We start from the raw sequence: 15,397 nt of genomic DNA on the forward strand, positions 1-15,397 counted from the left end.
TTTGAAGGCTAATTTTCCGGAAGTAAAGAAACAAATCTTGGCTCCTGCTTCTTCATGTGCACTTGTCAAAAAACAAGACACAGGTCCTCTACCTGTATACAGAACAACCCATAACTTCAGGTTTCTAATCAAAATAAATCAAATGTATGGAATTATCAACCGCTTAATTATTTGTGTAAATATATTCACTGTTATAAGTGGAGAATTCTTGGGATGAATTTTATGTGACTTTGAACTGATTTTTAGTTGTTTAATCTCTTAAGAAAATTAACTTATACCAGGACTGAAAGGATTCACAGACACAATGTATAAGCATGCTAAGCATTGTGTAGCCCTAAAAGCATGCTAAGCATTGTGTAGCCCTAAAATCTTGTCAGGTTAATCATATTGGGATATTTATTATTAATGCGAAAAATAAAGCACATGCTTTTACTTTGAAGGATTAAGTGCAAGGATCTGGAATGTGACCTATCGGAAAGCTCGTAAGAGGCTGCGTCACTACGTTGCACCTTGCGTCTTTGCGTCAAATGCGGCGGGAGCTTTGGTTACCGAACAGCACAAAAAATTAAGAGGGAAACTAGAATAAAGCAGGTAGGTGAAACATATACAGCTGATTATGTGACCATTTCTCTCCTTTTATTCATTGGAAACGTCTTACCGAAGAGGTAACACACGTCTTAACTTATATTTAGATGTTTATGTTCTTGTGTTGGACTTTAGACACGTTAGAGGAAAAAAAGAGCTAATGCTAAAACTACAGAGCTATTTTATCTCCGTTTCAACAGCAGAGTTTATTTGTTTTATAGTTTTAATGATTAAATTAGAGTTTGTTTATATCATAGTCTCAATGATTGAATTAGAGTTCACGTTTTCCACTTTTAGTCTGTGAACAACATGAATCCTGAAACACGTTCCTCTCCGTGAGATCCGGTAAAACAAACATCAAGTCTGGACTAATCAAAGTTAAATAAACTGTGATCTTCATCAATCAGTTTGATAACCTTCACAGAGAGCGGTGTTACTGTTTAAAAGTGAACAAAACTTAGTTGTGACATTTTCCCGTCTTCATTTATCTTGTTTATTTTAATTCAATGTTTTCTGATCTTTGTGGCCCTTCAGGTGATTTTTGACTTTAATCAAAGAATCAGAAGAATTCAACCCGACGCCTCATTCAGATCATTTATTTCTTTTTCTTTTTCATGTTAGCAAGGGCTAAAAGATATCCATAAAATAGAAAATTTTCAGTACGTGTTTTTTTTCCTCTTTCTTTTTTTTAAACAGCTTTGACTATTTTACAAACAAGCTGATGGTTGTTTAACCATTTAACCTGAGGTAAATACAGAAAGTTTTTATAAACAAATAACAACATTACAGGCTTGATACTGAGAAAAACAAATAAAAAAACAGATAAAGAACGGACAAAATCAAAGTATTTAATTTCCATATATATATATATATATATGTGTGTGTGTGTGTGTGTGTGTGTATCTTAGAACAAAATAGTTTGTCACTGTAATTAGTCATTGTGTTTTTAAGTTAATTTTTTTAGAGGTCAAAATACAAAAAGTTACTTACATTATTATTTTAAAAACAAAACCTGTGGCCTCGTGAAAAACACCACTGCACTAAACAAAGAGGCCCTTTGTTACGACACTTTCCGTCTCATAATTGGTAACTATGACAACCTATGACGCATTAAGGCTTGAAAGTCGCCAATTAACATGGTCACCATTTAATGTGTAACACCGGTATACTTTAGTTTATCAAGCTTTGTTGGCCTGAATGTTACGAAGCGTGGTGGCCAAAGACTCCTGTTAATTAAAAAGTGAAAACAAATAATAATAAGTACGGCTCTGTCTCTCGTACTTTGATCACACTCACTGACCTTCTCCTCTGTTTTTGAGCAGATTGACTCATCATGGCGATGAGGAGCGAGGCCCGGGTGGAAGCAGAGGTGGAGGAGGAAGAGAACTTCGGGCCACAGCCTCTGTGTAAACTGGAGGTGTGTGTTCACATTAGCTGTCTGTTACAGTTAGACCGTGGGTACGATTGTTATCGAGACTGTCGATGGACTCAGCCTTCTTATGAAAGAGATGTGATCCTATTTATTCCGAGCTTCGTTTTAAAAACACACAGTTTTAAAAATTATCTCATAATGAGACCACCTCACTGGTCGGTCTCATGTCTAGATGCTGTTATTTATTCAAATCTGGACTTTAATTACAACACGTAGAGCCGTGTAAGTGTCTGTTCCTGAATTTGCCTTTTATAAACAAGAACAACAAATATACAAGACACAGAAAACAGACCTGACAGCGGTTTGTGATTATTTGTTATTTTACATAAAGAAGACGAACAACCGTCTTGTCTCTTTGAGGTTAAATGTTTTTATCAACGACCATCACTGCTTTAGAGACGCACGTTCAAAACGTCTGTCTGTGTCTCCACCCTTTGCTGTTCACTCGTCTGTGTTTCCACCGTCCAAATAACAGATCTGTACTGTCCTACTTCAAATCACTGTCGAGCCGCGACTGATCCGACCCCAGAGGGTGGAGCTAGAAACACTGCAGGCTGTTGATTGGTTGAATCAATCGTCACGTCCACGTGTGAACGCGGTTATGAAGGACCAACGTGTCGTGTTCAAATGTCCGGCGGACTCTTTGTGTTGGTGTTAGACAACAAAACAAAGGTTCTCCTGGAGGCGTCCATGTTGCTTTTCAGACTTGTTACTAACTCGCACCTGGATGCATTTAACTGGGGAGTGTCATCGTTCCCATACATCCCATGGATAAGTAGAGCGCACCATTGCAGCACGCTTACACACTAAGGCTTAGAATAACTATCTGTCCTCGTCAGTGGGGAAAAACAAGAACTCTGGAGCTGATGTTCCAGATAGGATCGGCAGCATCAGTGACGGCTGAAGCTTCTGCTACAATCAGGAGATGATCTGAAACCTTTTCTTGATACAGACCTGGAGGGTTATAAACCACAGGAAACCAGGTTTAAATCTACCTTTGATAACAACAGTCAGTTTTCTCTCTCCTGGTGAATTTACGTCTCCTGTTTCGACGTCTTCTCCTGCAGCAATGTGGAATCAGCGCCAGCGACATCAAGAAGCTGGAGGACGCCGGCTTTCACACCATCGAGGCCGTGGCCTACGCTCCCAAGAAGGAGCTGCTCAACATCAAGGGCATCAGTGAAGCCAAAGCTGACAAAATCCTGGTAAGAAGCATCTTCTCTCTCTGCGTGTATAAAACACTCCCTCAAACACAAGAGAGTCGGAGGGGAAAAGTCCGGAAGTTTCCATCGTCTCCAGATCGTTTCTGATTCATGTCAACAAAAGATAGATAGATAGATACTTTATTGATCCCGAGGGAAATTCAGGAAAAGACGCACTTCTCCTCCAGAAAAAACACGAGGAACATTTAGAAATGTTTGTCTGTAAAATAAAAAGCAAAGGAATCATTGTAAAACACAAAAAAACTTTAACGTGTTGATTACAATTAATTATTACAAGAAAGAAGAAATAAGGCATTTAATCACAGTTTGCCTCATAAACTGCGCAGAACTGTTTGTCATTGCTAACTCTGCGCTAGCTTTTAGCTAGCTTCTCCACAAGTACAAACAAGAAGAGTTTGCAGCCTAAAATTGACCAAATGACTGACGACTGTCTTCAGGACCAAAATTAATAATTCAACGTCTGATGAAGTTACAAATTCACTCGCTAAATTGATTTCCCCGGACTGTAGACCACTATTAATGGTAGAAGATAAAGGGGTTAGAAAATGTGCTAAAGCGTGTGATCCAACTTTCCAGCTGCAGTGCAGAAAAACCATTTCAAACAAGATCCAACAGCTTTATGAAACTGAGAAGTTTGATGCATTCATCCACCAAAATCCATTCAGATTGAGAAGTGTTGCTTTTTAGGGCAAATACTGTGATGCAATTCATTTGGATTAATTTAACTTGATTAATGAATTTTTTAATCAAGTCCCACCCCTACAAAATGTATTTGTAACATTGTTGGCCCGCCCTGCTCGGAGCTCTCCTTTAATGTCTTCCTCCCTCTCAGACTGAAGCAGCCAAACTGGTGCCGATGGGTTTCACTACGGCCACAGAGTTCCACCAGAGGAGAGCTGAGATCATCCAGGTCTCGACGGGCTCCAAGGAGCTGGACAAGCTGCTGCAGGGTTCGTACATCACACGTTCAGCGCGCTCTTCCTCTGTCAGAGGTGACGGGACACGGTCCGACAGAAACCCAGATGTGAGGAAAACGTCCTCTTTTGTTTTTTTTCCCTGCAGGAGGGATCGAGACCGGCTCCATCACGGAGATGTTCGGAGAGTTTCGGACGGGGAAAACCCAGCTGTGTCACACACTCGCCGTCACCTGTCAGGTAGAGTTTCCACACGATGAAGCAGAGAGTGAGACCGAGGAGGGAGGGATTCAAGTATCAGACTTTTAAATGTCCAAAACTCCTTTTGAAATCGACGTGTTCGTCTCTGGTGACATTCGTTCTCAGCCCTCTTCACCTGCACAAACAAACCCCTGATACTGGTGTCAGAAGTGTATTTTTTCTGTTTAGTTTAACATGAACTGGAGCTCCGACCTTGTTTTTTAAAGTCTTCAGTCACACATGTTGAAGTTGTACAAACTCCAGTCATGTATTCAAATGCTGGTGACAAACTGACAGTTGTGTGCTTGTTTTCGCGTGTCCTCAGCTGCCCATCGATCAGGGAGGAGGAGAAGGAAAAGCCATGTACATCGACACAGAGGGAACGTTCAGACCAGAGAGACTCCTCGCCGTCGCTGAGAGGTCGGTCGACTACTCCTTATTCGATGGAACCGTGTCTTTGTGAGCTTGACGATGCAGATCATGTGACCCCCTCTGTGCTGTCAGGTACGGGCTGGTGGGCAGTGACGTTCTGGACAACGTGGCGTACGCTCGGGCCTTTAACACGGACCATCAGACGCAGCTGCTGTACCAGGCGTCCGCCATGATGGCAGAGTCCAGGTCTGTGTGTTTCCCAGTTCACCGTTTCAGCTGGAGCTGAACGATGTCGGGAGTTTTCTTCCTGCGATAAACCCTGAAAATCCAAAAGTGGTTTCTCCTCAGTCGAAACAAAAAGCCTCTTTGAATGTCGACTGCAGGAGAATTTAACCCCTTCATGTCAAGAACCTAGAGTACTTGGTGGAGGTATGATCCAGACCCTACTGGTGTCCCGTTCCTCATGAACGACGGCCTCCACTTCACTAATCCTGGCTTCGTGTGACTTCTTCTAGAAACTGGTGATGTCGGTCAGAGAAGGTCAAAAAGGGTTGAATTTAGATAAAAACCACGTGTTATGTTAGTGGTGTTTGATTTCTTTTTTTTTCTTTTTTTAATTTCATGTGTCAACGCATGAATCCAACAAGTCGACCCACAGTTCAACAAAGAGCATGAAAAGGACGCCTGGATAATCTTCCACAAGCTTTCAGACGGGCTGCCGACATCTCGTCTGTGTGGCTAAATAAATGAAGATGAGCTGGTGAACATAACGTGTGTGTGTGTGTGTCTGTCAGGTATGCCCTGCTGATCGTGGACAGCGCCACAGCTCTCTACAGAACAGATTACTCGGGGAGAGGAGAGCTGTCGGCCAGACAGGGACACCTGGGACGTTTCCTCCGCATGCTGCTCAGACTGGCAGACGAGGTAACGCTCTGATCATTTCTGTTCAGCGCCGAACGTCACTGAACCTCCCACACACCGTCTTCTTTTCTTTGCCTCGCTCTCACATGACAACAGTTTGGTGTTGCCGTGGTGATAACCAACCAGGTGGTTGCACAGGTGGACGGAGCGGCCATGTTTTCGGCGGATCCTAAGAAACCCATCGGAGGCAACATCATGGCTCACGCCTCGACCACACGGTGAGCGTCCGTTACATTTCCTCTCGCCGTTCCTCCTCCGCTCTGATAATAAACACCGAGCTGATCACAGAGCCGTCAATCATGCTGTCATAGCCCCGTTAACGACCAAATAATCCAGAATATAAGAAGCAGTGACAGGTGTGAAGCACCGACCCTCGTCCTCCTCAGCTGCTCGCTCAGTTTGTCGACTGTTTCGACAAACCAGCGCTGCTTATTTCACTTAACTCTACACCGCCGTTTTCTAATAAGATGGTTAAAAGTGGCACGCCATGTTTCCCAGCACAATGAGTGAAAGTGAAGTGACATCACCTGTGTGATGTGGAGGGATGACGTGTGATGCCTTCGAGATGAAATAAAGTCCAAAGTTCATCTTATGAATCAGATTTTAGAGGAGTCACTTTAAACATCTTAAACACTCGGATATCATTCGGCGTGATGAGAACGTATTTAATGACAGACTCCATGTTTTTAGGAAACATGATTTCACGTTTACTTGGAGTTTAAAGTCGAACCATGTCTCATCTGTTAACATGGAGGGGGCGGAGCTTACAGCCAGCAGCCTCCACAGCGACAGGACTTTGTTTCCATTAATCAAAGAGTCTGCACGTTGTTCTTGTCTCCAGTCTGTACCTGAGGAAAGGCCGAGGAGAAACGAGGATCTGTAAGATCTACGACTCGCCCTGTCTGCCAGAGGCTGAAGCCATGTTCGCCATCAACGCTGACGGCGTGGGGGACGCCAAAGACTGAGGGACAGGAAGCAGCTGGGGGTCTCAGTGGACTTGTGTTTTTGTGTTTGAAATCCTCCCCTGTACTTCCACCTTCACACGAAGCCTCAGACTGATGGGACGGGGGCGAGGTGGTCCAGATCTGATCTTTGGAGCTCAGAAGAAGAAGGAACGTTTAGTTTTCAGCAGAGACGACAAACTGCACTCGACTAAAGCAACAGAGAAATACTTCAGCGACCGAGCGTCTCATCATAACAATATTTACTTCCATCAGTGTTTGTGGAACTACTTTGTTTAGATTAGAAATAATCGGACCTCTCAGAGAATAAACAAAGACCTCATAGTGATGACTAACAACACAATTTCAGAGCGTACTTTACTTTTTCTCCGTTGAATGCAGTTTGTCGTGGTCGTTTTTCAAAGGGGGGGGAGGGTATTTGTAAACTATTTAAAATTGTGAATTTTTTCTGTTTGTTATATTTCTGTTGTCCTCGTTTATTATTTTGATCTCTTGTGCAGTGAAGTGTTGACTGGAAACTGAGGAGAGGAGAAAGTCTCTCCTGGTCTAACAAAGACCAGGTTTAGAGTCACTGATCTACGGTGTCCCTGATGTTCAATTGCAAATGTGTTTCATTTTATGAAATTTATCAGTATGTTAAAAAAAATTTGCGTCAAGTAAAACTTTTTTTTTGTCTTCAGTGAAATGTATTTGCCGTCAACCTTCAGGGCCACCGTAGCCTTTGTTTCCTCCTTTAATCTGACAAAGTGGTGAAGGTGAATTAAAAAATATATAGTTTGTATTTTTCACATACTCTTCAGAAAGTGATAATGTGAACCAGGATCATTGTTGGGTTTTGTTGAGTGCTGCATGGTGGCCTCTTGTGGATGAAATTACACCAACACACTTAAGAAAAACTTTTTTTCACCTATTATTTTTGATGTAACAAGAAAAAAAACATTTGATTGAACTTGTATAAAGAAAGACCAGGATGTAGCTTCTTCACGTACGTCTCCAGGGTTTTATTCTCTCAGTTAAATCAGCACATTAAGGCAGGATCTGTTGGTTTGTTCTCTGTTTCTGTATGAAAACCTGTGTATATAAACTTCTGATAGCTAAAATAAATTTCTTTTATTTGATTGGCTTTTCTTCTTTGTCTGCTTCTTATCAGACAGGGAGTTTCTCTTAACCGATTTGCAATTTCAAACCGGAAAAGTTGACTTCCACGACTTAACGGTTACATAATTACTTTTTTCAACCAGTTTAAATAAGTCTCAGATCTCCACAGAACAAGTGTGTGAAGTACCTAAGTTCTAAATCCACTCCTGTATTTGATCATGTCTATAAACCCCTTTATTTCAGCCCTGCTCAGAACAGGCTGTTTGTGTGTCTGTAGTGGAGTGTGCATGACCTGTGGGCGCTGTAATGTGGGAGGTCAGGGTCATTTTCTCCGTGTTCCTTGTCCACTTGTTTGATTGTTCTAACAGTTTCCACGTTCATACATTACAGCACATATGAAGAGTTTGTGAACACATCACTCGAGAGTCGTAAAAATAAAACCAATCTTTTTATTCACAGTTCTCCACATGTCAGTTATTTGGACTTTGACCTCTCAGATGGGTTTGAAGAGATTTAATGTTAGCTCACAGACAAAGTAATCTCAACAAGAATCAACAAACGGAAGAGTAAAAAAAAAAGTGCAAGATCACAAATAAAAAGAAGTTCACTTCACCAAAATAACAAAATGAAAAATAGAATCACTCAAAATTCAAAGGCAGTAAAAACCTTCAGGGATGCGTCACCAGGGATCGAACATGGATCTCTTTCCACTGAATCATCGGGGTTTTAGTGCTGCATTCAGTCTGCATGTCAAACAGCTGCGTTGTTAAGGGGGATCGTTACGTGAATTAAAGTCAGAGCACTTAGTCAAAATAAATTAAGAGTAGAACACCACAGTCTCAATACGTCTCCACAATACACGCACACACACAAATACTAAACGTAAGGTGGACCCAGAAAAAAAAAAAAATTTAATTCACAGAATACACAAAGAGTGAAGTTCATTAGATTCATTTAAACTCAACGGTTTCCTTTAAAGCTTTATAAAGTCCCTTCAAATCCGACTCCAGGCTCCTTTAGTATGTCACACACCCCCCCCCCCCCCAAAAAAAAAAAAAAAAAAAATCATCCCTGATCAAACTGGACCACATTTCCAGATTTGTAAAGTTTACACATTTGTAAATGTGAACTCACAAGTGCACTGTTTTAACGGAGCCCGCCCACAACATTAAAGTTACTCTGGATCGTAAAGTGTGTGAACGGATTCTGACCTGAGCTTCTCTTCAGAGCCTTTCAATAAACTCCCCTCATGCTGGATGACTCTCCTCCCCTTTTTTTAGTCAACAAGTCATTTCTCTTTGTAGCATCCTGACTTCATGCTAACTCTTTTAGTTCTTCTGCAGTACCGCTCTCCTCTGAGGCTCCAACTAATCCACACTAAGAGAAAATAAAAACTCTGTAATCCATCGATGCAGATTCATGAATTAGTCATGTGAACGTCTCCTTTAACTCCACTAATCTGAGGTGATCGGGCTTCAACTTAGTCAGTTAAAAAAAGGCAAACAAGTCGTTCAAGAACATGAAATAATAGAATATATACCATTTCATTACAATATATATTAATCTGTGAAAGGGATTCAATTAAACTTCAACTCCACACGGTTTCACAGTGACTCACATCCACCGGTGACAAAAATAAACAAGCTGCGTGCGTCTGATTGGACGAGCAGCATTCTGACGAGCCAATCGGTAACGTGTGCTGGATCTCGTAGGAAAGACTTAGTTCAGAGTTTTGTGTTGGTTAAGACCCGGAGCTGAGCCTCCAGCTTGGACGTTTCTTCATCCTGAAAATGAAGTTGAAAGAAAAAAAGTTAAATACGAGCGTTTTATACTTCTTGAGCTCTGTTTGTGCTTTCTGCTTCAGGGAGAGTAGAATTAAAAATCCAAAATCTTAAACTTTCACTCTGAGCGAAAGAGCGAACGTTTCGATGAGAGAGCGAGTGTCCATCACAACTGAACGTGACGTTCATCAGATTAACTTTATAGTTTTGTTCCTGATAGTTCAGTTAGCACCAATGTTTGCCTCTGGGAGGAGTTCAATTCTTTGTTTTGTTTCAGAGCTTTAACACAGAAGAGCTCAGACTGATGTGTCGCACAGATTCAGTTCTCAAGCTGTGTTGGATTAAATCTAATAAATCAAACGGTGTCAAATTGAATGAGCGAATCGTTCAGTGTTTTTAAATTGTCCCAGGGTGGCTGCAGAGAGTCGAATCGGATCAAAGCGTGTGGCTCAGTTCTTACGTCGTCAGTGCGGGCGTTCATCTTCAGAGCGAGCTCGGTCCAGTTTGCGGCCTCAGAGACGTTTCCCAGCTCGTGATGACACTGCAAGTCAAACGACATCCGTTACAGGTCACAACATCAACATCCAACACACAAGCTCAAGTGTTTGTGTTTTATTGTCACTTCAGATACTTCCCGAGTATCATCATGGGTACACTCTGTATTTACAACAGCTCTGTTTAGATTTGATAACACGTTACGTTAGCCAGTAAGGAGCTTAGCTGACATGATTGACAGGTGTGTCAGCTCTCATCTTTATTCTGACTGAAAGTTCGGCTGAGACGGAACTCTGCTGAAACAGAACAGTGACGTCGTTTAAGCCCCATTTCCACCGAGCGGTTCGGTTCGTCTCGGTACCGCGCGCATTTAGCGGCGTTTCCACAGACTAATCCCGGGAAAGATTCCCAAATAACCAACTCGTACCGTCCTACTTTTTGGTATCCTTCTGTTGGGTACAAATATCGATCCAACCCTAAAAATGGTGGAGCTTAACACTGCAGTCCGTTGATTGGTCGAAAGAATCGTCACTTCCCGTGTGACAACGGTAAACACAACCCACCGTGTTTAAATACACAGTCGATTGTTTACATCTATTTATTTCTCCAGCACACAGTCTTCTCTCAAACAAAGCTGGATTGAGTTTTGTAATAAAGAGTCACACGTCAGTGACAGAGGAGATGAACTGCTGGATGTCTTCCATTGTTTTGTTTGTGTCGCGTTTTTCTCCTTTGTTAGATTTATTAGCGGGTTAGCTGGGAGCGATTAGCTGCTATCATGTGACGCTATTACGCAGCTGACGCAGCTATCGGCATCCGGCCTACACGCCGCCTACCAAATAAGGCAACGCAAACAGGATCAGGCTTTACTGAACCAAACCGTACTGATCCATACCGGACCGCTGTGTGGAAACGAGGCTTCAGTCAGTGTTGTTGTGTTTGTATCAATGATTGCTTTCATTCATGTTCAACACAACAGATGTTGTTCGTTCACCTTTGCGATGTAAAGTCTCACAGTCTTGGAGAAACCTGGACTCAGCTCTTCTGCCTACAAGTTCACAGAACAAAGAAGACGTTTACCAAACCTGGAATTCAAAACGGAAAGTGTTCAAACATTTAATAGGTAAAGGATCCGTGAAAACGTGTTTCTAAAGGCATTGTGGGTAAAGGCTGCCCAAGCCAGGAAGTAGTTTATGTGTAAAACGTCGCACATTAGTCCTTTAAAAGGAAAAGTGACGTTCAAAGATGCAGCAGTGTCGCTCTTTTCCATCACTGTGACAACATGAGCCAAGACGTGTCTGAAGGCACAAACAGCACGCATGCAAAAAACAAACAAACAAACAAACAATGGTATTCACAAGTGAATGCTGACAGTCTTAATAAATATATAACAATAATAAACTTGAACTATGTTCTTCAGTTACTCGTTTCTATATTTTTGAGGTGATGAACTGTTAAAAAAACATTTGCTGGAGTGAAGCTTGATTAAACTGTCACGTGAGGCGTCATCAGCAGCGAGGTACCTTGAGGAAGTTCTCGAGGGCGTCGTGCAGCGTGGAGGTCGGGGGGCGCTGGTAGAGAGCCGCTGCTGCCTTCTTCTCCAACCAATCCAGAGTGGCTACCTGCTCACACACAAACACACACACACACACACACACACAAACACACACAAACACACACACACACACACACACACACGCAGCAGTTTCACCAGTGAGTGCGTTTACACGGCCTTGAGTGCGCCCGGTATTGATCGGGTTTTTGAAGTAGCTCTTATTACTGCGGCCGTGTCCAATAATATGCATGACGTGCGCGCGCACCAATAAGATGCACTCATCAAAAAGCAGGATTCTACTCAAACACTCTGGTCCCACCTCGTAGCACCAGCGTCCGAGCAGGTAGAAACACGTGGGGTCGTCATCTCTGAGGGCGATGGCTCGGTCCAGATGCTCCTGAGTGAAGAGAAACAAACACGGTCACGTGACGCCAACAGCTGTGAGGCTTCAAAATACCGACTCCATCTGAAACACGCCGTCACCTTTAAAACGTGCCCGCTCTTCAGCTTACTGTGCATGCTCTCGTGTTGGGAGGTCAGCCCTGACAGCACGGCCAGCCTGCGCACACAAACACAGTGATGAATGTGGAAGCGAGGGAAGTCTGGGAAGTCGAGCTGGTTTTTGTTTCCACCGTCTTACCATTTGTGACACTCGGCGTTCAGGCCGTTCTTCTTCAGAGCTAACTCCGCCTCCTGACGACCTGCAACAGCAGCTCTCAGCTCAATGACACAAACTACGCAACACGACAACACAGTGCTCTTCTTTATCCGCTTTTACAAACAAGTCAAATAACTCAGACTGATGCACAGCTGCTTGTATGACCTCTTTGCTCATGTACATTGGAAATCACTGTAAGTTCTGCTTCTCAGTGCACAACAGCTGTTATCTCCTCTGAATTCACCTCGCTGCGCGTAGCTCTTCTTCTCTTGTTTGTCGTCAGTGGACTCGTACATGTCGCTGTAAGCTCGAGCCAAACGCCACAGAAACTCCCTGCTGTCTCCGTACTGCGGCACACAGTCAGACACAAACAAAAAGTTCAGTTTGCGCGTTCCCTTTAAGTTGATGAAGACACATTCAGAGAGCACGCCGCTCGGTGACATCATCACACGTGCGTTTGTATTCGCCGTCCCTCACCTCAGCTCTGTTCTCCAGCAGCAGCTGAAAACCTTCCGCCTTCAGACGTGCGTCTCCCGTGTGGAGGATGTCGCTCTGGGCCAGCAGAAGAGCCAGCTCTCCGCTGGGGGCGTCCGTCACCAGCTGCAGCCCCCTCTCCTCTCCTTCACCTTCCTCCTCCTCCTCCTCCTCCTCCAGCCCCCTCTCCTCCACCTCCTCCTGGGAGTCTTCCTGGCGGAGGGTGAGGACGGTGGCACAGCTCTTGTCCTCCTCTTCCTCAGACTCCTGTTCAGGGTCGGGCTCCTCTTTGTCTGTGTCCCGATCGGTGTAGTCGGACTCAGCGTAAGCCGTCGAGTATCTGAGACACACACGGAGAATGATTAACTAACCCTGCGCCGAAACAAAAGTAAAATAATCACTTATAGTAAATCTTCATATTCCAAAATATTCATACGTCCATTTAAGGGTGAACGCTGAACCGTTTCCTTATTGTTTTTAAAGTGACACTACTTTTTACACAAACACGAGTCCCTCACTCACCCTCCCTCGCTGGTCTCCTCGTGGTTGCTGGCGGCGCCCTGGCTGGCGGTGAAGTAGATGGAGCTGGAGCTGGTGGAGTCCGTGCGGTCCCTGTGGACATAATGGCGTCGTCGTCGCACGCGCTGGCTGTCCTCGACTCCTTTTCTGTTCAAGGAAACAAAGAGCGTCGGTCAGATAACTTCCATATCTAACTTGGGAGCTTCACACCAGCGTTACGGCGTCCTGAATGTTGACAAAACGTGCAGATTTTACAGCCAAGTCCTCATTCTGTGATTGTAGGTCAAAGACTTATTAATAAACTTTTATCTTTTATCAGTATCTTCAGTTTTGAACAGACAGATTGAGCGTGACTTGGAGGGGGAAGTTTGATCGGGGTTCATTACAACGTGTATCAGGGCTTATTTCTGACTTACTTGACATCCTGGATGATCTGCACAGCGATGTCCTGCAGGCCACCCCTCAGATCGGCCACCTCTGAGCGCAGCGAGGCCACGCAGTTCAGCACCTGGTCCAGCTGGTTCCTCAACTCCATCTGCTGCTCCGGGGACAAACCCTGCACCACCGCCTCCACCGCTGCCAGAGCCTGCTGCTGGGCCTCCGCCTCTGCAGGCCGAGACAAGGAGACACATTCAAACGTGGATATGCTCTTATTATTATTATTAACGCTGAATGTGTCCCTCGAAACTAAACCATGTCAACCTTCCTAATCAATCTTACATTCACCTGTCATCCAGTCAAAAACAGGGGATTTAATTACTGCTGGTTTAACTGCTATGCAACGACCCTGTGTGTTACAGGACATGTGATGCTGAACACAATGCTGAGAGCGATTAACTCTTCCTCTCAGCACAACGTGCAGCGTAACAAGCTCTACATCAGAGCTGCACAATAACTAGTTCACAATGAATAATACATGAAATCAGGCTGTCAAACAGTTAGCTTATTTAATGCAATTAATTGTAGTTTTTCAGTAGTTAATTCATATTTTTAATCACGTTTGAAATTACGTTATTTTGCATTCAAAGTAGTTTTGTAAGGCTTTTTTTTGGCGTTTTAGGACAGAGTGCTTCCTGTTTCACATCCAGTTAAAAAAAACTCATCACAGGAGATTTAAATGAAAAAAGGTCCATTTTGGTAAAAGTTTTATTTTATAAACTACCACACCAAAAAAGGATTCATCATCGCACTGCCAATGAAATATCTACTTCAGAAAAAAAGTCTGTGTATCTTTTATTATATATCATTTAGGAAACATTTGACAACAGTCCACCCACCCTGAGCATCCAGCGCCCCCCGCAGGAGAGCAGCTCCATCCATCCCCTCCTCCAGCAGCAGCAGCCGGGGAGCAGGCCGGGCCTCCAGCAGCAGGCTCTGGGCTTTCCTCCGGCTCATCTCCCGGTAGATTAAAAAGGCAATCAGCCCCAGACCTGCTGAAGCTCCGACAGCGAGTCCGATCAGCCCGTTCCTCCCGAGCGGCGTGTTCATCCCTCCACACTCCGATAAAACAATAAAACACTCCGATAGAAAAATAATAAACGTTCCTTTAAATGTCATTCATCATGACATGCTGATTTACGTTTTTCACGTTTATCGATCAAACATACGCTGCTAGCACATTAGCATTCAGGGGCTAACAACACTGTGACGACTTTTCATTTAAAAACGAAAGTGTTTTCTGTTTCTTCCGGACCGTTAAAGACAGTTTTCAACGTCACGTGCTCAAGATGAACGGTTATTTTTTTAACGCCTTTTTAAAATGATATGATCGTGTTTAGGGTAAAGACGATGATGATGTTGCTACAGGAAAAACAACATCAGCACCACGAGCACGAGCCAACTCCTGACAGCTACACGAGCATGCGACAAACGTTTCCGGTCCCACCTTTCAAAATAAAGGGACCGACATACGGACTTCCACTTTAAAAGCCAATTTCCGCCAGAGGAAAAAAAAAGCAGAAGAAAACTAACTTTCTTTTATGAATAATTTTAATCCAGTTCTTATTTGTAGAACTAACGATGGCCTGTATTGATATTCAGAAAAGCGTCTCGACCCAGAGATATTAGCCTTATTTTATACAACAGTAAAAATAAAAAAAGAACAATGATTATTTTTTAGCTTCACCAACTCAGCTAGTTCAACAGACAAAAAATATATTTTTTGCAAA

At 43.4% G+C, this 15,397-nt stretch overlaps 2 protein-coding genes across 4 annotated transcripts; one reads left to right on the forward strand and one right to left on the reverse strand.

The window, feature by feature from the left end:
- The first annotated feature begins 484 nt into the window (after window positions 1-484).
- rad51 (RAD51 recombinase) lies at window positions 485-7,767 on the forward strand. 3 transcript variants are annotated; one of them, XM_079340084.1, is made up of 10 exons: window positions 485-591; window positions 1,908-2,002; window positions 3,085-3,222; window positions 4,073-4,190; window positions 4,303-4,394; window positions 4,720-4,814; window positions 4,899-5,012; window positions 5,561-5,690; window positions 5,784-5,905; window positions 6,529-7,767. In XM_079340084.1, exons 2-10 carry the CDS (start codon window positions 1,919-1,921, stop codon window positions 6,650-6,652), a joined length of 1,017 nt encoding a protein of 338 aa, XP_079196210.1. In that variant the 5' UTR covers window positions 485-591; window positions 1,908-1,918; the 3' UTR covers window positions 6,653-7,767. The 3 variants fall into 3 exon arrangements, with proteins under 3 accessions (XP_079196210.1, XP_079196211.1, XP_079196212.1); XM_079340085.1 differs by having other exon boundaries at window positions 591-665; XM_079340086.1 differs by lacking the exon at window positions 485-591 and adding an exon at window positions 1,622-1,671.
- Window positions 7,768-9,272: 1,505 nt separating this feature from the next.
- On the reverse strand, window positions 9,273-15,105 carry rmdn3 (regulator of microtubule dynamics 3). Its single transcript, XM_079350368.1, has 12 exons — window positions 14,507-15,105; window positions 13,646-13,835; window positions 13,233-13,376; window positions 12,714-13,050; window positions 12,481-12,583; window positions 12,219-12,279; window positions 12,062-12,137; window positions 11,898-11,975; window positions 11,547-11,645; window positions 11,018-11,071; window positions 9,989-10,069; window positions 9,273-9,531 (listed from the first exon to the last, which is right to left on the reverse strand). The coding sequence occupies exons 1-12, from the start codon at window positions 14,784-14,786 to the stop codon at window positions 9,472-9,474; spliced, it is 1,563 nt and encodes a 520-aa protein (XP_079206494.1). The 5' UTR covers window positions 14,787-15,105; the 3' UTR covers window positions 9,273-9,471.
- Window positions 15,106-15,397: the final 292 nt, after the last annotated feature.

This window comes from Symphodus melops (genome assembly GCF_947650265.1).
Source record: "Symphodus melops genome assembly, chromosome: 1".
Classification (NCBI taxonomy): Eukaryota; Metazoa; Chordata; class Actinopteri; order Labriformes; family Labridae; genus Symphodus; species Symphodus melops.

Coding starts and splice junctions, on each gene's coding strand:
- rad51 (XM_079340084.1), top strand. CDS start 1,919: ATGGCGATGAGGAGCGAGGCCCGGGTGGAAGCAGAGGTGGAGGAGGAA. Junction 4,191..4,302: donor GCTGGACAAGCTGCTGCAGG/GTTCGTACATCA, acceptor TTTTCCCTGCAG/GAGGGATCGAGACCGGCTCC. Junction 5,691..5,783: donor TGCTCAGACTGGCAGACGAG/GTAACGCTCTGA, acceptor ACATGACAACAG/TTTGGTGTTGCCGTGGTGAT.
- rmdn3 (XM_079350368.1), bottom strand. CDS start 14,786: ATGACATTTAAAGGAACGTTTATTATTTTTCTATCGGAGTGTTTTATT. Junction 13,836..14,506: donor GGGGGCGCTGGATGCTCAGG/GTGGGTGGACTG, acceptor CTCGGCCTGCAG/AGGCGGAGGCCCAGCAGCAG. Junction 11,646..11,897: donor TCGGACGCTGGTGCTACGAG/GTGGGACCAGAG, acceptor GTGTGTGAGCAG/GTAGCCACTCTGGATTGGTT.